At 39.3% G+C, this 19,049-nt stretch overlaps 1 protein-coding gene across 1 annotated transcript in view; it reads right to left on the minus strand.

The window, feature by feature from the left end:
• The window catches only part of MYO10 (myosin X), a 77,793-nt gene that overhangs the window by 37,191 nt on the left and 21,553 nt on the right, over positions 1–19,049 (minus strand). Inside the window, exon 16 of the mRNA XM_026092288.1 lies at positions 16,642–16,722. Within this exon, the coding sequence (XP_025948073.1) occupies positions 16,642–16,722 (81 nt within the window). The remainder of the gene's footprint in view (positions 1–16,641; positions 16,723–19,049) is intronic.

Genomic DNA, 19,049 nt, shown 5'->3' on the forward strand with positions numbered 1-19,049 from the left:
AAGCAAGGGCATTTCAAGGATATTTGTAAGACAGCAACCATTTAAGAGGTGCAAGGCTGTACATTATCACACTGACCATTTGCACTGGTGGTTGAAGACTTCAACTAGATCAAGACACTACTGAATTAGGCCCATCTACAAACATGTTTTAGTCACTTTTCAGGTCCTATGTTTCTGTAGCAAAGATAAGAATTAGAACTAGCTTTACAAATTGGAGGAAAGATGCTGAAATGATTCTGTCTGACTAGCTGTGATTTCATAGTTTCACCAACAACAATCAACAAATTCACAATGCTGAAGCTATTTAAACTACTTTTTATTAGTTGGTGTCACTGCAGTCTTGAATTTCAGAGCAATTTTTTGTTTGGTTTGTATGGACTAAATTCTACCCTGAGTATACACAACAGCCTCTTTGCGAACCTTCTTTTTAAAGGTGTCAGAAGACAGAATTTGTCCACCTCTCCCACTAGTGATGATTCCTAGAGGAATGCTATACCTCCTAAAAATAAGTGTATAATTACTTACACACCGGTGTAAGAATCCATTCCTATTCCATAAAGTTTTAAGGCATTAAATACCAGAGACTTCTAAGTTATCTAAGCACATGTTTAGAGCTATGCATGTGCCTAAGTTTTCAGCTGAAGTGAGCCCTTGCTGCTTGAATATATTATTTAGAGAGTCCATTGAAATGCACAGCAAGTCTCATGGGCTGTTTATTCCACAACAGCAACTGCATGACCATCCATGTGAGACAGACAATTAAGAGCATTTGGGAAAAGAGGGGATTTAAGATTTGAAGCAGCTCTGGCAGAGTCTCAGTGCACTGACAGAAGGTGCAACTCACAGCACAGATCCCAGCTGGAAAACTTCATGGACCCTCCTTCTCCACCTGTGAATAATCTGTTGCCATTTCAGCTAAGGTCATCCTAATTAAAGCCTCCAATCCCTGCAGACTAAACCCCAATCTGGCCTCATTCTCCCCACACTGTGATCAGTCAGCAGGCTTCTCCAGAAGAAAATCAATCAGGCTGCCTGATAGTTACAGACCTACCATGAAGAAACATGCTGTGAGGTACTAATTACAAGGGCAGCTGTCCTTCTCTACCAACCCCATGGCAAGATAGCCAACACCACTGTCATCATTGTTCATTACAATGGTCAAGAGGACAATGCCACAKGCCTGTGGTGTACACTGCTCCATGTCTGCTGAGGCTAAATACAAACCAATCAGATATGGTGAAATCCTGACCCTTCCTGTCAGCAGCACCTTGGACTAACTTGCACAGGCCAAGACCTCACCCATACCTTTCCTTATTTTTCCACTGTAGTGTCACTCCTCCACACTGGACTTTTCAACTGGGACTTACAAATTTTTGATAGCTGACAGTTTATTGGCAGGTTGGGTGCATAAGCCCATTTCTATATTTAAAAGTAATCAATCACATTTTAGGATGGCTGCTGTAACATGATTTCTTCTTGCCTGTGTGGCACAGAGAAAATGGGGTTTAGTGTCACGTTTCTATTCCTGAAAGATATGAAGGAGGATACAAAATTAGGACAAAAATACTTGTGAGGACCTGTTCCAAGAAAGGGGTTAGATCAGGCACAACCAAAGTCTGACACAGTTGTAAAACCTTTCATTCTAATCATCCTTTTAAGAAGCTAATCCCTATGTACTTCTAATATCTAGTATAATAGTACTACAAGTAATCTCAAGCTTTAAAATGTGAAACCCTCCATGTAGTTAAGTCTCACTGAAGTGCTAACACAGTATCAATTCAGCAGTACATACTGAAACAGTATTGCAGAAATAACTTTGTTCCACATTATCACAACTCTCTTTGCTTTTCCTAGGTGACATGAAACTGAGTGACTCTTTTTTGGACTGTAGCTCTGCTCAGGGAGAGAGGTTATAGGGACACTTGTCTCCTCCCCTCTACTGCAAGTAAGGAGAAAGGAGGAGATGGAAACAGCTTGGAAGAACCTCATTTCCAGCTACAAGAGCTCATTACACACTGGGGTGAGGGGTGGGCAGCAAACAGCACTTTCCAGAAGGACAAAAGACATCAATTCATGGAGCATGAGGAAAGCAGAAGAGGAACTGTAAATCCAAATCTAACTTTATTCTCTGCTTTACTCCTGGGGCACCTACCTGTCACTTCTCTTGATCTGGTTACACTCCATACATTTAGGACTGCATGCCTGAATACCTTTAGGACTTGAAAGTCTTCTCTTTGGTGGCACTGCTTTAAAAGGAATACTAAAAATTCTCTAATAATTATGAAGTCTATTCTGTGATTAGTGAGCTAACCTATGTCTCTCAGCCATGTGATTGCTACTGAAATATTGTGTCCAATTTTGGGGCATAATAAAGGAGATTGCTAAACTGGAAAGGATATAGAGAAGAGCTACGAGAATAAAGATCAGAGTGAAAAAAAGCAGTAAGACTTCAGTAAGAGACTTGAGGAGCTTATCAGTGAGAAAGCTAAGAGAACTTGAAAATAATCTGAAAGTAGCTATACTATGAGTGTACATTCAACAACAGAAGTTTCTAAAATATAGCAGAGAAAGACAAAAGAACTATGAAAATCAAAGCAAGACATATTCAGATCAGAAGGCATGCATTTTTCTCATTTTGTAACTGACTATTGGAATAGCTTACTCAGGGTGGTGAGACCCTCTAAAACCATTCGAAACTTTAAAGAAAACACTGGATATCTTCCTCCTTCCAGCATGTGTTAAGCATTTCCCTACAGTTTGCCATGCAGTAGGTTAGATTAAATGATCTAACTAGTCCCCTATCAGCACCGTATTTATGGAAAAAGTACTACTTTTATTATTTTAAAAAGTTTAGTGCTAACTTCTTTAACTTTCGATACTGGACTTCCTAAAGACTGAATTTGTATCAAAGACAGAAACAAGACATACAGTTTTGACCTACAGCACACATTATAATCCAGAACTGCACTTCCAATGTGCAGGCTTCATCTTGGCAGTAAGCAAGCTCATTATCTATAAAAGTATTTGACAATCCAGCAAGAGAAGTTTGGCTGAGTTTTTATTGTGGCTGACTGTCTACTAAGACACAGCTGCAGCACTATGGGCTAGCTTAGATTAAGTCATTAGACAGCCTTCACACATTCATTGCAAGATAACAAAAAAACCCTCCACAGAATCAATTCCAATTGTTAAAAACAGGAAAAACCCTGCAACAATCATGAATTACACCTTTGAAAATTGTAAGATTTAAAAAAAATAAAAGTTTGAGTTATTTTTAATTGAATTAAAAGTGTGGAGTGTACAGACTTGTTCCCTGGCCATAAGGGCTAGCAACTTCCTAGTTAAAAATCGTAAACAGATTCAAGCAATGTTAAAAAATTAGCTCTTGATCATATTCTTTTTTAAGGACATAAACAGTTTCTCTTTCTCTGATGTATTTTGCCTCTGCACACTATTTATTCTATTAGTGGACCATAAAAGAAGCCTACAAAATACAAATCTGACGTAATGCAGACTTGTTGCTCAGTGTTTTCTTGGCAGGTAAATGTTCCAGTGCAACTCCCGCTCTGAAAAAAAGACATATGAATTAGAAAATTCTCTCCTGAGAGCCCTTTCGCTTCTTCTTCGTGTCTGAAAGTCATAATGGGAAATTAGCCAGGCTTAAATCACAGCCAATATTTGATATGTGTAAATTAGGAACGCTACAAAATATTCTACTGAACAGCTCTGAGTTGCTAGGAAACCAAAGGTCAGGCAGCATTCAAAGGGCAGATTATTCCCACCCCTGGAAAACGCACAGGGCTCTGTTCATGCCAGAGCCCTGACTCCGTCGGTGCTGCCTGCAAAGATGCTGTGACCCAGCACTCTGGAGCATAATTGGTGTTCAGCTCTCCCGGCCTCGACACCAAATCGCTCTAAACTCCCACAAGGGCTGCAGCCTCTCTTCGTGAAGGCTGCCCCTTCTGGCTGAGCACAGAGCTTGGTATTTTTCATCTACCAAAGACTTGCTTCAATCTGGAGGAGCCCAGGACATCCAGGAGCTGACTGAGAGCTATCCTTAAGCTGACTTGCAGTGGGAGGCCTGAAGATCTGCTTTAAGTTTTTAAAAAATGTATTATGAAACATGTAACACTGCAGTAAGATTTTTTTCCAGTCCACAGAGGGAAACTCAAGTTTACAGAAAGTCACATGGATCCCTTTGATGAGTGCAGAAATCATTTCTCTACCTGGCTGACATCAAGAGTTGCATGATAGCCTAGAAAAATGACTCAATTTAACTCCATATAATCAAGATATTAATTACTCCTGCATCTTGTATCTCAGAACATCTCAGCATCATTCTAACTTTGGTATTTTTCTTCAAATTTGGTCTATCATGCTGCTGCTCCTATATCCCTGCATACTTTTATATTATAAATTCGGAACTTGTCTTGCAGATCTACAAGCGACTAGAGAGTAAGACGTGAAGACCAAGTGAAATGTGTATGTGTGTGTGTTTGTGGGAAGGGACACAAAATGAAGACAGTAGTTTGTTTTTGTGTATGCTCATTTCACAGAAAAAAAGACAACAGGTATGTTCTCCTTGAACTGCTCTGTTACAGTGCAATGGATCTTCTCTCTTTTAATTAAGAGTTGGAAAATCTCCTATTTTAGTTCTTTGATGTTTCTGAGAACCACATAAAAATCAAATCAGATATTTCTGGTAATTCTGAGATTTCCAYCCTAAAACAAAAAAGCATCATACTGATTTCTTCATATTAAACAAATGCAAAATCGAGGAGCTCTCTCCCTCTCCCCAAATGCAAATCACAGTTGTTTATTGTACTACTCTAGTGGCCAGACTCAATGCACAAACGGGCCAACATCCGGAGCAGAATCTTGGCTAGAAGAGTGGACAGCTACCAAGGCTTACTAGAAGCATTGGTGATAATCACTTTTTGTAGAGCAAAACACCATTGTGGTCTCATTGGTATTGATTATGTATTGGCAAACATTAACTTTGTAGTGAAAGTCACCATATATTTTTCTCTCAGGAAGAAAATGCACAAATTACTTGTTTGTTCCAGTTTCTATGCATCTTGTGAAATAAGAATTAACAACTACAGAGTAAATCAACTTTGCTTTAGCAGGGTCCGGAGTCACCCAAAATTGACAGGAAGAACCATCCCTTGATACCAATATACTAGTTGGTTAGATTAGTTAATAGTTACATATATATGTACACATACAGAAAGAGACAGAGATAGAGAGAGAGAAGATTATAATAGATGGTTAAATTAGATCAGGACCTAAATAATTTAAAATTCAACCACCTTCTCAGTGAGTTAACTGGGCTGCCACTGTTCATATCTATGAAACACATAGGATTTACATGCAGGGACTCTGACCAATGGCCCTTTGTTTCTTTTAAGGCAAGTTCCATTTCTCCTTAATTACATGAAGCATATACTGAGTTGACTCCTATCCATTTCTTAAGATGATCCCGTGGAGACGAGTTCTGCTCTTGCTGTTTTGCAGTCTGCTGTGTCACATTTAAGTAAGAATATGGCTTTCCCCTCTCCCAGAGGTGGATTTTCTCTGTCCATGTTCCAGAACTTCTGATCATGGTGAGAATACAACGTTGAGACTCCATAATCATTTAGATGCATTTTCACTGCTGACAGAACAGTGTTTTCTTGGGACTGGACAGCAGCGTGAACTTCATGCCACTGGAGCAACTGATGTAAAAAGCCCTCCTTCTTCTGCACAGACAACTGGTAACTTTCGGCTGGGTACCTACTTGTAAGCAGAGCTGCATGTATGCCCAACTCCTCAAAGCTTTGTGATGAGGTATCTTGCCTCCAGGTACTCTAGGTAATCTGCTGGCCAGCACACCCACAGCAGCATAAAGCCAGCAATAACTTAAGCAAAGCACTCAGATATATGCTTAGAGCTCACAGAAGCCAACAAGATATACATGCGCTTTGACAGCTTTCCTGATTTGAGACATTCAAGGTTGTACACACCAGTGGTAACAGGGAAGTGGTAGTTCTGGATGGCCAAACAACAGTTTCTTCTCTGAGAAATTCCTAGGCTGGTGTAAGTACACAACAAAACATAACTCTTAATGTTTGAGTCAGAAAGATAGAATCAGCCTTCCTAAACAGGATTCTCTGTTTGCTAATGTGAATTCTTTGCTTATATTAAAACTTCTGTGAAATAATTAAAGTGTGACACCACTTTTAACAAAAATCACCATTTCTTCCACAGAAAGACTACTTAGTTTTTGAGACTACAGTGCTAAGGCTGGACAGTACTTCTTTTTGGTTAAATAAGAATAAATGGCATGACTGGCAAGCTGTAGATGGGTATACTCTGCCTTTTCATGCTGAATCTGGGGCAGCCATTCATTTGAGAAAGCTGATACCAAAGAGCATTTGGCAATTATCTGGCTTTCTGAAAGTGGTAATTTCTCTCAACCCATTTATCTTTGCTTGACTATAAAAAGTTTTGAGAAAATAAAAAGCACCTACTTACTACATACTTAATGCTTAAGATACTTAGGTCAACAGAGAGTAAGTTTCAAAAATGCCATGATATATCTCATCATGTAAACTGTGAAAATATAGCATTAAGAGTTTAGGAAAAAACTTGCCTTTTTTACATTAAACTTTATGCAATACTCAAAGGTACGTGTGACAATCCAAGGCGGCAGCCAAAACTAAGAGTTTCTCAGTGTCCTGAATTATTACATGGTGCAAAGGATTTCTAGGCTCATGTGCAGAAAATCAGTAACTGTGCAGAACTGAATGCCTAAATAAAGTGTGCGTTTACCAGGTGCTTGGGACTGAGCAACAAAATTAATAGTGCCCACAGAGCCTGAGGAGTTCCACCTTACACCTCTGCATCTAAGCTGGAGGCAGCAGCGCCAACGTCTGCTGTCCAGCTCTTTACTGGCTGAACGGGGAATGCGCCCCAGGAACTTTCAGGAGGCAGATCGGTAACAGCAAACTCAAACCTCACCATGCTTTAGCCAAAAAGCTGCTGTAGTTTAGACTGATTGCTATCACACGGGTCCAACTCAGCTAATGTCCTGAAATGTAGACTTTAAAGCTACTAAATTCTACTTCATATACTAAAAACACAATCTCACTTCTGTAATTCTAACATTTAAGTAACAACAGTGCTAGGCATGGAAGTGCCTTGCTTTTTAGGCTTATAAACTGCCTAAAACCACGAGGAATAACAAATTCTAAGTTTAACTTAGACAACTAAGATAAGATGCTTCAAAATGCTTTCAGAAAATGTTTCCTGTTAAGAGGCGACTGCAGATGTTTTGTAGTGTTTTGAAGTCCTTACAATTTTATCACAGCAAGTTTTTTCACCATAAAATCTTTGCTTGTTTACAGTATCCTGTGATTAATTAAAGAAAAGCTATGTGTATGTATATATATATATATATATACACACACACACACACACACACACACAGATAATAGATAGATAGAATTAAGGAGAAAAAAAATTTAATACTAATCCAAGCCTTCTCTAAAACAGCATTACCTTTTGGTTTTAATACTAATTTTATGCTTTGAGGGTAGCTCTACAAAAGATCTGTGAATAGTCAGGACAGTCCTACAATTTTTAGATAAATTCTATCAGTAATCTAGTTGTACTGGAAAAAAGGCATTGTTATTATGTTTCTATTTATGCTGCAAGTTGTTCACGTTGTTAATAAAAAATTTCCAATAAGCAAATGACAAATGAAAACCAAAATGAATCTGATCTTTTTTGAAACTAAGCAGCTTTAGCAAAAGAAATACTAAATACATACATTTGATGTTCCACAAAACAAAAATAGTTACGTTTTGACCTATCACCACTGTTAACACATGGGGTTTAAAAGGACCTATCTTAACATCAGTGAGAGAAGAACAACTAGAAGTTATGAGAAACCCCCTTCCCAGTCCCATATACATTTATCAGATCATATCACCTCCATCAAGATTTGCAAGGCAAATTTAGAGTTGCTCTTCTTGAGACCAGAATAAAGCTCCCATAGACTTCAGTGATGCAGGATCAAACCCATTCCCTTCATAACAGGTTCTCTCAAGCATTTTTATCCTAATTTTCTACCCTGTGGCTGAATCCTAGTGTTTGCAGAGGCAAGCCCCTTAAGTGGGAAAGCAAGAAGCAAAATGTAGATCCCAGAAGCAAAGGCAGTCAACGTTCTGGAGGGTCTGACTGGTAAAGAAACAAGCTATTTTACCTGCCGGGTTGGGGTGTTTGTTTCCTTGGTGGGGCAGGGGGAGGAGAGTTGACACAGAGCAAATAAAGTTGAAGTATACTGCTGTTATAATATCCCTTCCATTACTGCGACACATTTTTTTTCATGCATTTTCCATTTCCTGTGTTTCTATGGCGAAAGAATTATCGTCCCAAATGTGCCCCATCAAGTTTCTCCAGTAAAACTGCAAAATTAATTCAGACTTCTGGGTGCAGTAGATATTGCACTGGATTCCCCCCAACACACTTATCCCCACTGTCGCTTTCTTATAATGTAATCAAAGCAAAACTACAGCCATGCCTTATGCCTTAATAAATTACAGGAATGCTACTTTCCAAAACTTTACATGACTGGTTTTCCTACACATATGCCATGAACTGCTGAATGACAGAAAAGGTCTTTCTCTACAAAACAGACCATCACTACCACACAAGTCTTCCCCTCTTTGCACACACGGCTCTAGTTCTGCTGACTTTTTTCCTGCTCTGTGAACAATCACTCCTTTAACTTTCAAACAAAGTGTGACTTATTAAAGCAGACTGCTTGGATGGAAAGCTTTCCTGGCATTCTAAAATGTGATTAGACTAATAATTTCGTCAGTTGTTCATAAACCTGATCCTGCTTGCTTTTACCCTCTTTAAAAGCAAATGCAGGGCTAGAAACATTTCCAATATAGCTTGCTCTGTCAAACTCCAGGGACTTATCTTTTCTCTTTCTACAAGTCCACTGCAGCTCCAAGCATGCAAGATGAAAATTATTAAAAAACCTGCATGAATTAAACCCCTTACCTTTTAAGGCTTCTTCCCCCTTCAGCATTCACCCATTGTGAAAAACTGAATCTTTAGCAGCTGCAGCTATGCACACACACACACAGACACACACAGAACAGGGCTTTCTTCAGCTCACTGGTATTTCAAGACTTTCATGTGATATCTTTGGCTGTACTTGCTTAATTCATTCCTGCTGCTACTCAAAGGAAGTCATGCCTAGCGAGGGCTGGCTCTACAGCAATTGCTGTAGATATTCCTGACTAACAGGACACGAGGACTAATCTCACCTTATAAGCATCAAGAATGTAAATATATTTCAAAGCCAATGAATTTCTAAACCTTAAGAGATAAAATGCACAAAATGCCCTAAGACACAGTTTAGCAAGGGAGTTAGGAATGGTAAAGTTTTTGCTAGAAAACAATACTCTCTTCCCCAACACTGCTTTTGGAGCCTTAACAATGGCTATTTATCATGGACTGTGCATATTCTCCTGTAGTAGTTACCATGAGAACACAGCAAACAGGATTTGAATGTAAATTGCCATCTAGAGATGTTGGGGGATTTTTTTTGTTGTAGTTAAATGAGAAAACTAGTCCCCAAGCTTGATGAAGTACACACTTTTCCATGCATATATTTGCATGACAATGCTTGCAATTCAGATACTTGGTAAAATGTGCAAGAAGGAAGAAAAGCCAAGTTCTTTGCTTGGTATCTATAAAAAGCAAATACTTCAAACTTGTGGTTCATAGTTGCAATTCCACAAATGACCATCCATGTCATAAAATCACATATGAAGGAATTCACAGAACGCAAAGACAACCAATAAGTATCACAAAATACAGAATTATTCCAGTGCCTGAACACAGACTGAGGTGGTAGGACCCTCCCCACTGCTGACAAACCAACTGCTGCGGCAGTCAAAATTCATTTCACTTCTAAATATTACAAACATCAGTTCAGAAGAATTAACTACACAACAAGCGTTATGCTTCAAAACTTTGCCGGCGCTATGCATTTTATCTTTCCACAGCATTGCTGGGCACAGCACTGGAACTCTGCAGTTTGAGCCACCTCCTTCCAAGTCTCCCTTCAAACAGCGTTTGGGGTTCGCTCTCCACACATTCCCCCACCCCACCCTGCCCACAAGAGCACAAGACATTGCCTTTTTGAGATCTGAAAATGATTCCTATCACTTGTAGACAGGCTCTTACCAAATGATCTTTCTGGGAAACTTGGCAACTGTGCATGTAACGTGCTGCAAAACATGCAAAAATCTATATGTCTGCACTGCCTGGAATTTGATTTAATCTTTACAATACATGTTTTCCCTCTCCCCTATAGCACTCCATCTCATGTTTCTATCCTGAGCTTTAAACACCCCACTTTTTAAACTCCTTACACCACAGTCACTGAAAGATAAATTCTAACACACTTAGCAAAGGGATTCCTAGTCAGCCCTGCTTAGTAAACAACAAACCTTGATGAAGAAGAAGGACATGCCTGTGTGGGTGATTGCCTGGGGAGAGGAATGACCTACTTCAGTCCAGCAGCAGCTATGCTCTGAGAGAGGGATAAAGGGAGAACTCGGTGCTCCTCAGCAGCATTACTGACACTCTGCCCTGCACAAGTGACAGRGGCGATCTTTTGGAGGCGACACAGAAGATGGGCACTGCCTGTGCAGCACAAAACTTGTTGCCAAAATCATCTTGTTCTTTCAGCCGTAAATTCAGATCCCTAGAGAATATTACTGCTGACACTTCGCAAACAAGAACGGTTCCTTCACTCACACCCACTCTCTTCATCGTTTTCACCTAAGGAATCTTCTAATGCCTGACCTAAATACTCAAGTGAGGTGCCAGAAAATGATGCAGCTGGGTCAAACTCCACAAGTCTTGATTTGAAGCTATGTAATTCTGTAAAACCCAAGGCGACAAGATCCAGGTAGCTGAATTAAGAAGCGTCAGCTGGGCAAGATGCCACACCTTATGACTGTGCCTTCCTGATTAAGAACAATAAAGCCTTATGTGCTAGTTAAAGGACTAAGAATAAACAGTTTGTGTTTGGCCCCGTGCACTTGTGCCAAAAGATGAAAGAGTGGGCAAACATGCTATTTTTTTTTTGGAAGTGGTCGCTCTCCTTAGAAGGAAGAGCCTGAAGAGCAGCTCTCTGAGCCCTTTGCAGACTGTCTCTCACAGCAAGCCTGGGTTATGCATGGAACCTGTGGCTCTGCTTCCTCTAGAAGCAATGAGAGCAGTAACTGGCTATCAGACAGCCTGCTTAAAACAAGTATTTGTTGAGAAAAACTGAGATTAAAGAGGGATTCTTAAAGTAGACAATGAGCTGCTCTAATGTGTGAGCCATTCATACACCTGTAGCTGACTACTGCTAGACCTTTGCTTTCTACAAGTGGCAACACATGCAACCAATAGTTGTACCTGAGACATATAATCTATTCGCTTTACTTTCAAAGTATTACAGAGAAGCTGTTAAGGTGGCAATCAGGCTTTCCATTCCCTCTTTCTTTTACATAACCAGTCAAATTTACCCTGTGATCTGCTAGCTCCCAGCACTAGAGAACACTGTAGCTTCACTGGAGAAGGGTTACCCTTGGGCTCTACTGCTGAGTAAACCATAAAGACACCTCTTTTCAGGGCCTAACACTTTTTTAGCTTTTACCGATTGGGTTCTGCCACTTTAAAAGCCCACAAAGGCATCTACTCCCCAGTCAATAAACCCAGAGTGTGCTAACTGTCTGGGACTGGTGTATAAAGCACATGTTGGGGTAGAACTGTAGTAGGATGTGCATAAAAATTTGAAGCTGTACCACTTTATTTAGAATAATTTTTTAAAATAAATACTTTGCTGATTTTGTCTGGATGCACAGCAATGCTGCGTTGCAGACATGATAGAACATCCTTGAAACTCAGAGTCTCCCTCCCTGCTCTTTTTCAGATTTTATGTCGATGCTGTTCCCAATACAGTGTCATTTGACTTGCACTGTCTTCATACACGTTGCTACCAAAATCCCTCTACAAGGCAAACTCAGTAATTCATATAGTCAAAGCTCTAAACAACAATATTGTAATTCCAGCTTGACAACCAGTTCACATACTGCATTCACTGAATTTGTGGCTGCTCCACACCCTATGTGCAATCATCTTTACAGAGAGGACCAAGCTGTTCTTTCACTGCTCCTTTGTACCATGTTCTGGAGCTGTACTACTAATTGGTGTTTAGGTTGTTATCATGCTATGCTCATGTTTATAATACTTCAGAGCTATTTCAAGAGCACAATTTTACTTCAGATGCCAAGCACAATAGGTTTGCATCCTACTTCATATTAGGGGACATGTTGTTTGCTATACCACGGCGTGTCATGGCTATTAATGACCTATGCCTTAAAGTACATTGCAGATGCCAATAGCTATACCTTGATCCTTTTAACTGCCTATGTCCCTGGCAGCTGTGTTAGTCATCTTATTGCTTTGACAGTAATTTTCCTAGAATAAACATGCAGCATGATAACAGGACTCCTAAATAGTAATAAGCCTCACAGAATCTATTACAGACTTATTTCTACCAGCCTTCCTTTGAATTACAAAGTTATTACTAGTTTTACTTTTTCTGTCGCTCCTTGTGACTCCTTTCCCTGCAGTAGGTTTACAATACAGCTTTAATTTTGTCTCATTTCTCTACCTGACAGAATTAAATTGTAAGATTTAAAAAATTAACATAAAAATAACTGCAGAGAAACAGAATTGCCCCTTCAGAGATCAAAAGCTTCAGAGAAGAAGGTTTTCATCTTGCCAGTGGCAAGACCATCACTGCAACAGAAGAATGAGACCAACGATAAATGAGCAGAAAGGGAGGTGAGCAGAGGCACAGAAATTCTGTTCAGATGGTACACTACAACACAGGATTCTTAAAAAACAAACAAATAAAAATAAAAAAAAAGTCATCATAATATCATAACATTCATGCCAACTCTAAGGAAGCCAGGATTCTACCCAGCAGGACCAAACTGGTATTAGATCTGTGCCTGTTTAAGTAACCGAAATGAAATGGATGTACCTATCTACATGCACGAGAAAATAGCAGCATTCTGAACCTGTTGAAGTGTCAAGAGCAGGGAATTACAGAAGGAAGTTGTAATAATCAATATTAATAGAGAATAGCACAGATAAGGCAATGCTAAATAAAAATGTGGACATGGTGGTTGGGGGAATGGGGGGACAGGGACCCATTCACAGTGATTGTGCCAATATTGAGATTCTAAAGAAAGAGTCTAAATGGAGAAAGGAACTTGAGAAGGGAGGCCCGTGCCTGAGATTAGCTCCTTCTGACCAAAAGGAGAATTTTTACCTCTGAAACAGCTAGTACAGAAAGTTCACATCTTAAATTTACCCTGAACAGTCTCCAAGTGGCACAAAGGCTTAACAACTTTATTAAAAGCTGGAAGAAACAATCATCTGAATGGTTGTAGAAATGGTTGTAACTTATTTTACAATATACTTTTTTTTTTCTTAAGGCACACAAAAAAGGAGGAGGATAGACGGAGAAAGGAAAAAGCAAGGTCTTGGTGCAGGGAGGAATCATCACATAGACTAGCAGGCAGAAAAAGAAACATGAGAGAAAAAAAACAGAGAAAGTTGTGTCAGAGTTCACAAGAATGAAATGATACACAGTTTTGAATACCGCATTGAAGTTAAGGGGAACGGAGGAGAAAGATCCTTCATTAGCAGAAAATACTTATTAAGCATACCAAGTGGAGCAGTTTCTACTTTATGGCTAGTTCAGAACAGACTGGAAACTGTGAAAACAGATACACTGATTGGGTAGGGGTCTACCAAAGATTAATGGGACCTCTGTTCTTCTGTCTGAGGCCTGTTTGCTGAAATGCCTTGTGACAAAAGGTCATGTATTCTATGTGCTCCCTTTAGGAAATTGCTCTAATGAGCGTAGATTCTGCTTTGATACGTAAATGTCTAGTGGCTTACTGCATATGGTGAATTGTTTTTGCTTGCCACTGTAACATATTTAAAAATTAAACTTTTGATCAATTAAAAATCAAATAATTACTGCAAATTATCATATCTCTTATCCAACATGAATAAACTTTAATGTCTAGAAGAGCAGCAGTAGTCTGCTGTACGTTCTGCCTTTCAAAGCTTTGAATTTGTCTTCCATTTGTTCAACCTCATTCACCTACAAAATTCAAACACGCTTACGAAGTAAAATAGCTCTCGGGCACCACCTTCTCCTCCCCTCCAGAATTAAAAGGATGCTCAATGATAGGTGTGTCACCTATTTATGCCCAATCCAGAGGGCAAAGAGCAGTTTGAGAGGCTTTGCTCCTGATGACACAACTTCTGCTCTCTCCCCAGAGTCTCCCTGGTCCATGTCTCCTTTAATGCTACACATTTCAAAAAAGCAATTAAAATGGCCCTTTCTTTCACATCATTTGTTATTTTGCAAGCACTGTTTAAGCTGAGTACTTTCTGAAGGGTGATATTTTAGCATTCCATTTCACTCTCACTGTCATTATGCCGAGTAAAAACTATGGACAGTAAAAACACAGAAATGATGGTTAGTGAAGATTGTACTTTCAACCTTCATTTTTCTGTTTCAACAGCTCCTCTGAATGGCTCATCCAGTTATGTTTCTATCCAGCCCTGCAGAGTGAATCACATATGTGATAATCCCTGGTAGTCCGAGCACAAGTAACTTGTCTCTGAGCTGTGCTCGTTCACAGCTATACAAACTGACCCACCTTTTTTCCCTTCGTCTAACCAAAAAAGAAGCAACAAGTCATATGACAGGATGAAGTATGAAAGGTTTAATATTATAATAGTAAAATGGTATGCTAGAGATATTTTCAAGCAATAGATACAACTTGAAAGTTCTTTTTCTTTTCATAAGTAAATAAAAGCATTAGCTGTATTGTGCATCCACAGAATCCAGCTAAGCTACGGAAGAGTTAAATGCTGCTCACAGGCCTGCTTCTGCACCAGCAGTATGTACTAGGAGTAATTCCAGCAACTTCACAAGCTTGACACTAAAAGTCAATGTGAGAGTATGGTCATGTTCACTGTTGGTCACATCCAGTATCAATTACCCCACTACGTTCAAAATTGCCTTAGAAAGATAAGAACTGAAAAAGGTGTGGGGCAGGAAAGAGGACTATAGGCAGAGTAATTCTCATGCATCCTTTCTTGCAGTTTCTGCAGTCAGGATTTGTAGTATTTCATCTAGTAGTTTATTAATCTGCTTCCACCGAATTTCAAATACTGTTTTTTAACTGCAGAACTGTATTTCTGCCTACAACATGTGAAAAAATACTTAAAAGCACACCATGTCTGTGAAACAGAGGCGAAAACAGATAGCAGCGCACAGTGGACAAAATTTGAAACAAATTTAAATCCCAAAATGGATTTTGAGAACATTTCCCTGAGTGAAAATACCATTGACAAGTATCACATATGCCTTTCCTTCTCATTCCCTACCAATTCTTCTACTGAACCAGCTACAACAGGTAAAATGTGTGACCCTTTTTCTGTTAGTACGCCATCAATCTCGTTCTTCAAATAGGATTTCTTATTCAGTAAAGCCATTGAATCAAATTAAATTTACAACCAAACTAAAACAAATAGAAAACAAGAACATACATTTTGTGTAAAATTTCACTGACAATTTATACACACTTTGAAAGGGACAATCTACAGGCATTTCCCAATCTGTTCCTCCATACAATCCTACAATTGGACACGGCCAACTGAGGCTGTGTCAAGCTCCTTTAGAGTGTCTGCTTTCATAATTGCCAATTTTGTGAGAACTTTTTTTTAATGCCAGTAAAATGTGCATGCAGATACAGTAGCATATGCCAAATTTGGCAGGGATGGACCATTGTAGTGGGAAATGACTGTATGAGCAGCAGTGAATATGGGAGAGGAAACTCAGTGGTTTCCTTACTATGAAAATGCAACATATGGCAACAAGCACTTGGTCCTGGCATCAACCATGGCAAATCCTTGCAACTTTTGTACTATGGAGATGAGCCTTACTCAAATGTGAAAAGTTATTGAAACATGCAAGTTATTGAAATCCTTCTTATACTCCAGTGGGAATAGGTGGGCTTTATAAGGATTGTGGAACTCCCTGACAGCAATGGGGACAGGGAAGAAAACAGGCATTTCAAAACTGCAATCACCCAGGGATCAGGGACTTCGCTACATACATGTTCTCACTGACTCCAGCTTCCTGTCGAGGCTCTGTCATCCATGTGGGTTTGGCTACCTGCTGTCTGCAAAGCAAGGCTCTCACAAAGTTGTCAAACGTACAGTGTAGCATTCTACCTTCCTTTTATAAAAATCCTTAGAACTGGTCATTTATCAGAGAGTTTTGAACAGTGACTATTTAAATGGTGCCCAAAGAAAAAGCCTGCAAAAAAATCAAAAACTTTTTCCAAGGCCTTCACTTTGCAGAGCCTTTTATGAAATTAGTGCAAAATGTGACCTTCTGCCTCACACAGCAGTAAATAACCAAATAGGCAGCGAAAGATTAGGCCTGAAACATTTCAAAAAGTCAGGTGCGATTTTAAATCTTACCTTCTGCACGTTGGGTTTGATGCAACGAACAAAGAAAGGATTTGAAGAACTCAGCGTTGCCATTAAAGAATGAAGCGATTCCTAAAACACAGTTAGGAAAAAGACAGCACTTTACAAGTGGACTTTTTGTACAAGCAAAATATTGAGGCAAAAGCTCTCAGAGTTTAGCATTGCAGACAACATCTACTGCAACACCTAGTGGTTCACACTAGGCATTACAATCGTATATAAACTTGCTATACAGTGAACATAGAGAATAAATACATGCATGTTGGTTTCCTCCACTGGCCCCATTGATCAAAACCATCATCGCTACTTTACAGGGATCAAGATACAGAGATTGACATGAAGAAATCTTTTTATGAGGAAACACCACCAAACTGGAAAATTGCTGCTACAAGTGTCTTTTGAAAGACTATGACTAAGGATCCACATTCTCAAATTGCTATACTCATGCAAGTCACACAGCAGGATAAGGGGTCTAAGGCAAAACTAAGGTAAAACTAAAATAACTGCAAAGATGCATTTCCTTGCTTCATTACAACTGCCTCTCACCCATTCATTTTCCATTTTCCCTGTAATCAACAGCATTCTGTGCACAAGAAGTTACTCTCCCCACTACAGTCTCTATCTTTCTTGCTAAAAGGACACTGTGATGATAAATAAGAGCCAACAAGAGGGCAGAAAAAAATTAAAACATTCCTGGAAAAGAGAGGTATTTTAAAAGTATAGTAACCATTGTTTTATCAATATTAGATTTTCAAACACAATCTCACAAATCAACAAAAATTGAGTGAGGGATAAAGTGGTAACAACATCTTACTGAAAGATGACTGTAACAGCATTAAGCAAATAGTAACACAGTAGTTCCATTTTTTAACTAACTCCATTTAACAATAAAAAGAGCGATTATAGGGTTCAGTTAAAATATATTTTCTTCCCCTAGTTTTAGAACTCTGAATGACCCAATACACATCAGACTATCAGTTATTTGAACCTCAAGCTGGAGATAAAAATCACAAAATCCCTCAGCCCTTCTCTGATTATTATTTTAATTATACATCCACCCCTTTCTCTCCTGAGCCATCATTCCATATCTTATGCCAGTTTGCCTCATTCTGTATCATTAAGTATGATACCATTTTACATTGAAACCTTACATTTACTTTGCAGAGGTACAAATGACTGCACAGAAGCAAAAGCCAGACTCCAAAAAGCCCAGAGAGCTAGCAACACTAATGTCTCACCCCTCAAAGGTGGCACCATGTGCCAGGCAGTGGAAAGAATACAGAGCAAGCTGCCAAGGAGATACAAAATTCACTTTTTAAAGGAGCAGCAGTGTGTGTCCCACCATGTGTTTCGGAGCAAAACTGCGAATGGCAATGTTACATTAAAATCTTGCTTTAATCTGCAATTGAAGGGCTTTCTTGCTGATTAAACATGAAGTGATAAAGGCAACGGGCAGAGCTGTGGCTGTGCACAGGAACTGGTTCACAACGAAGAGAGCAAATGGTGAAGTGATTGGGAATATGATTGAGAGAGTTTTGTGGTTTGTTAGCCTGCATTGGCTAAGGACACGAAGCCAGGGACAGTAAATATTAAACAGTGAGAAGATACAAAGACTAATATTTTCCTGTAAAGACAAATATTTACAGCTTCAAAAAATAAAGGCTTCATTTGTATTAAACCTATGTGAACATTACACTATCTATGGACAACTAAGCCAGTTCTCAGATTTTCTAGCAACACATGCTACTACTTGTAGAAACTGGAAAGTCAGTCATTCTAAACAAAAATGATTTATTCTATTCAAACATTCAACTCTGGATACAGACAGCCAGATTCTGCACAGTGCTACACAGCTTTAAGTCCATGTAAGATGACAATGCTAACTTGAAGTTAGCCCTGCTTTAATCAATAGGCTGAAACAGGTGATCTCCAGTGGTCCCTTCCAATCTCAGCTATTCTACGCTCACCTCTTAGGACTGCATTAATGAGCATTCTGAATCAAGGTTGTTAAAAGAAAAACAGTAAGTTAACAACAGATTGATCTACTGTAAGAACTTTGCCTTCACAGTTTTATTCTTCCCATCTTAAGCTGAAAGGAGACAGACTACTCCCTGGAATGCTGTAAAACATGGAAAAGAAAGCAACCAAATCCTTTGGGGGTGACATGATGTGAAGGTCAACCTCTTCTGAAGCAGCACAGCTGGTTAAATGATCGGTTACTGCAGTTTTATATAAGAGGCCATGATGTTTCGATTTGCTGTTTTATCATGCTTTATGCTGTCCATGGTCCCTGATGGAGCACAGAAGGAGCTCTACTCTACACTATGTTCCACCTTGCAAAGTGGATGTAAAAATACGGACAATTTTTACACGGCAACATTTTAGATTTACTTTTCACA

This window comes from Apteryx rowi, unplaced genomic scaffold, assembly GCF_003343035.1.
Source record: "Apteryx rowi isolate R43461 unplaced genomic scaffold, aptRow1 scaffold_958, whole genome shotgun sequence".
Taxonomy (NCBI): Eukaryota; Metazoa; Chordata; class Aves; order Apterygiformes; family Apterygidae; genus Apteryx; species Apteryx rowi.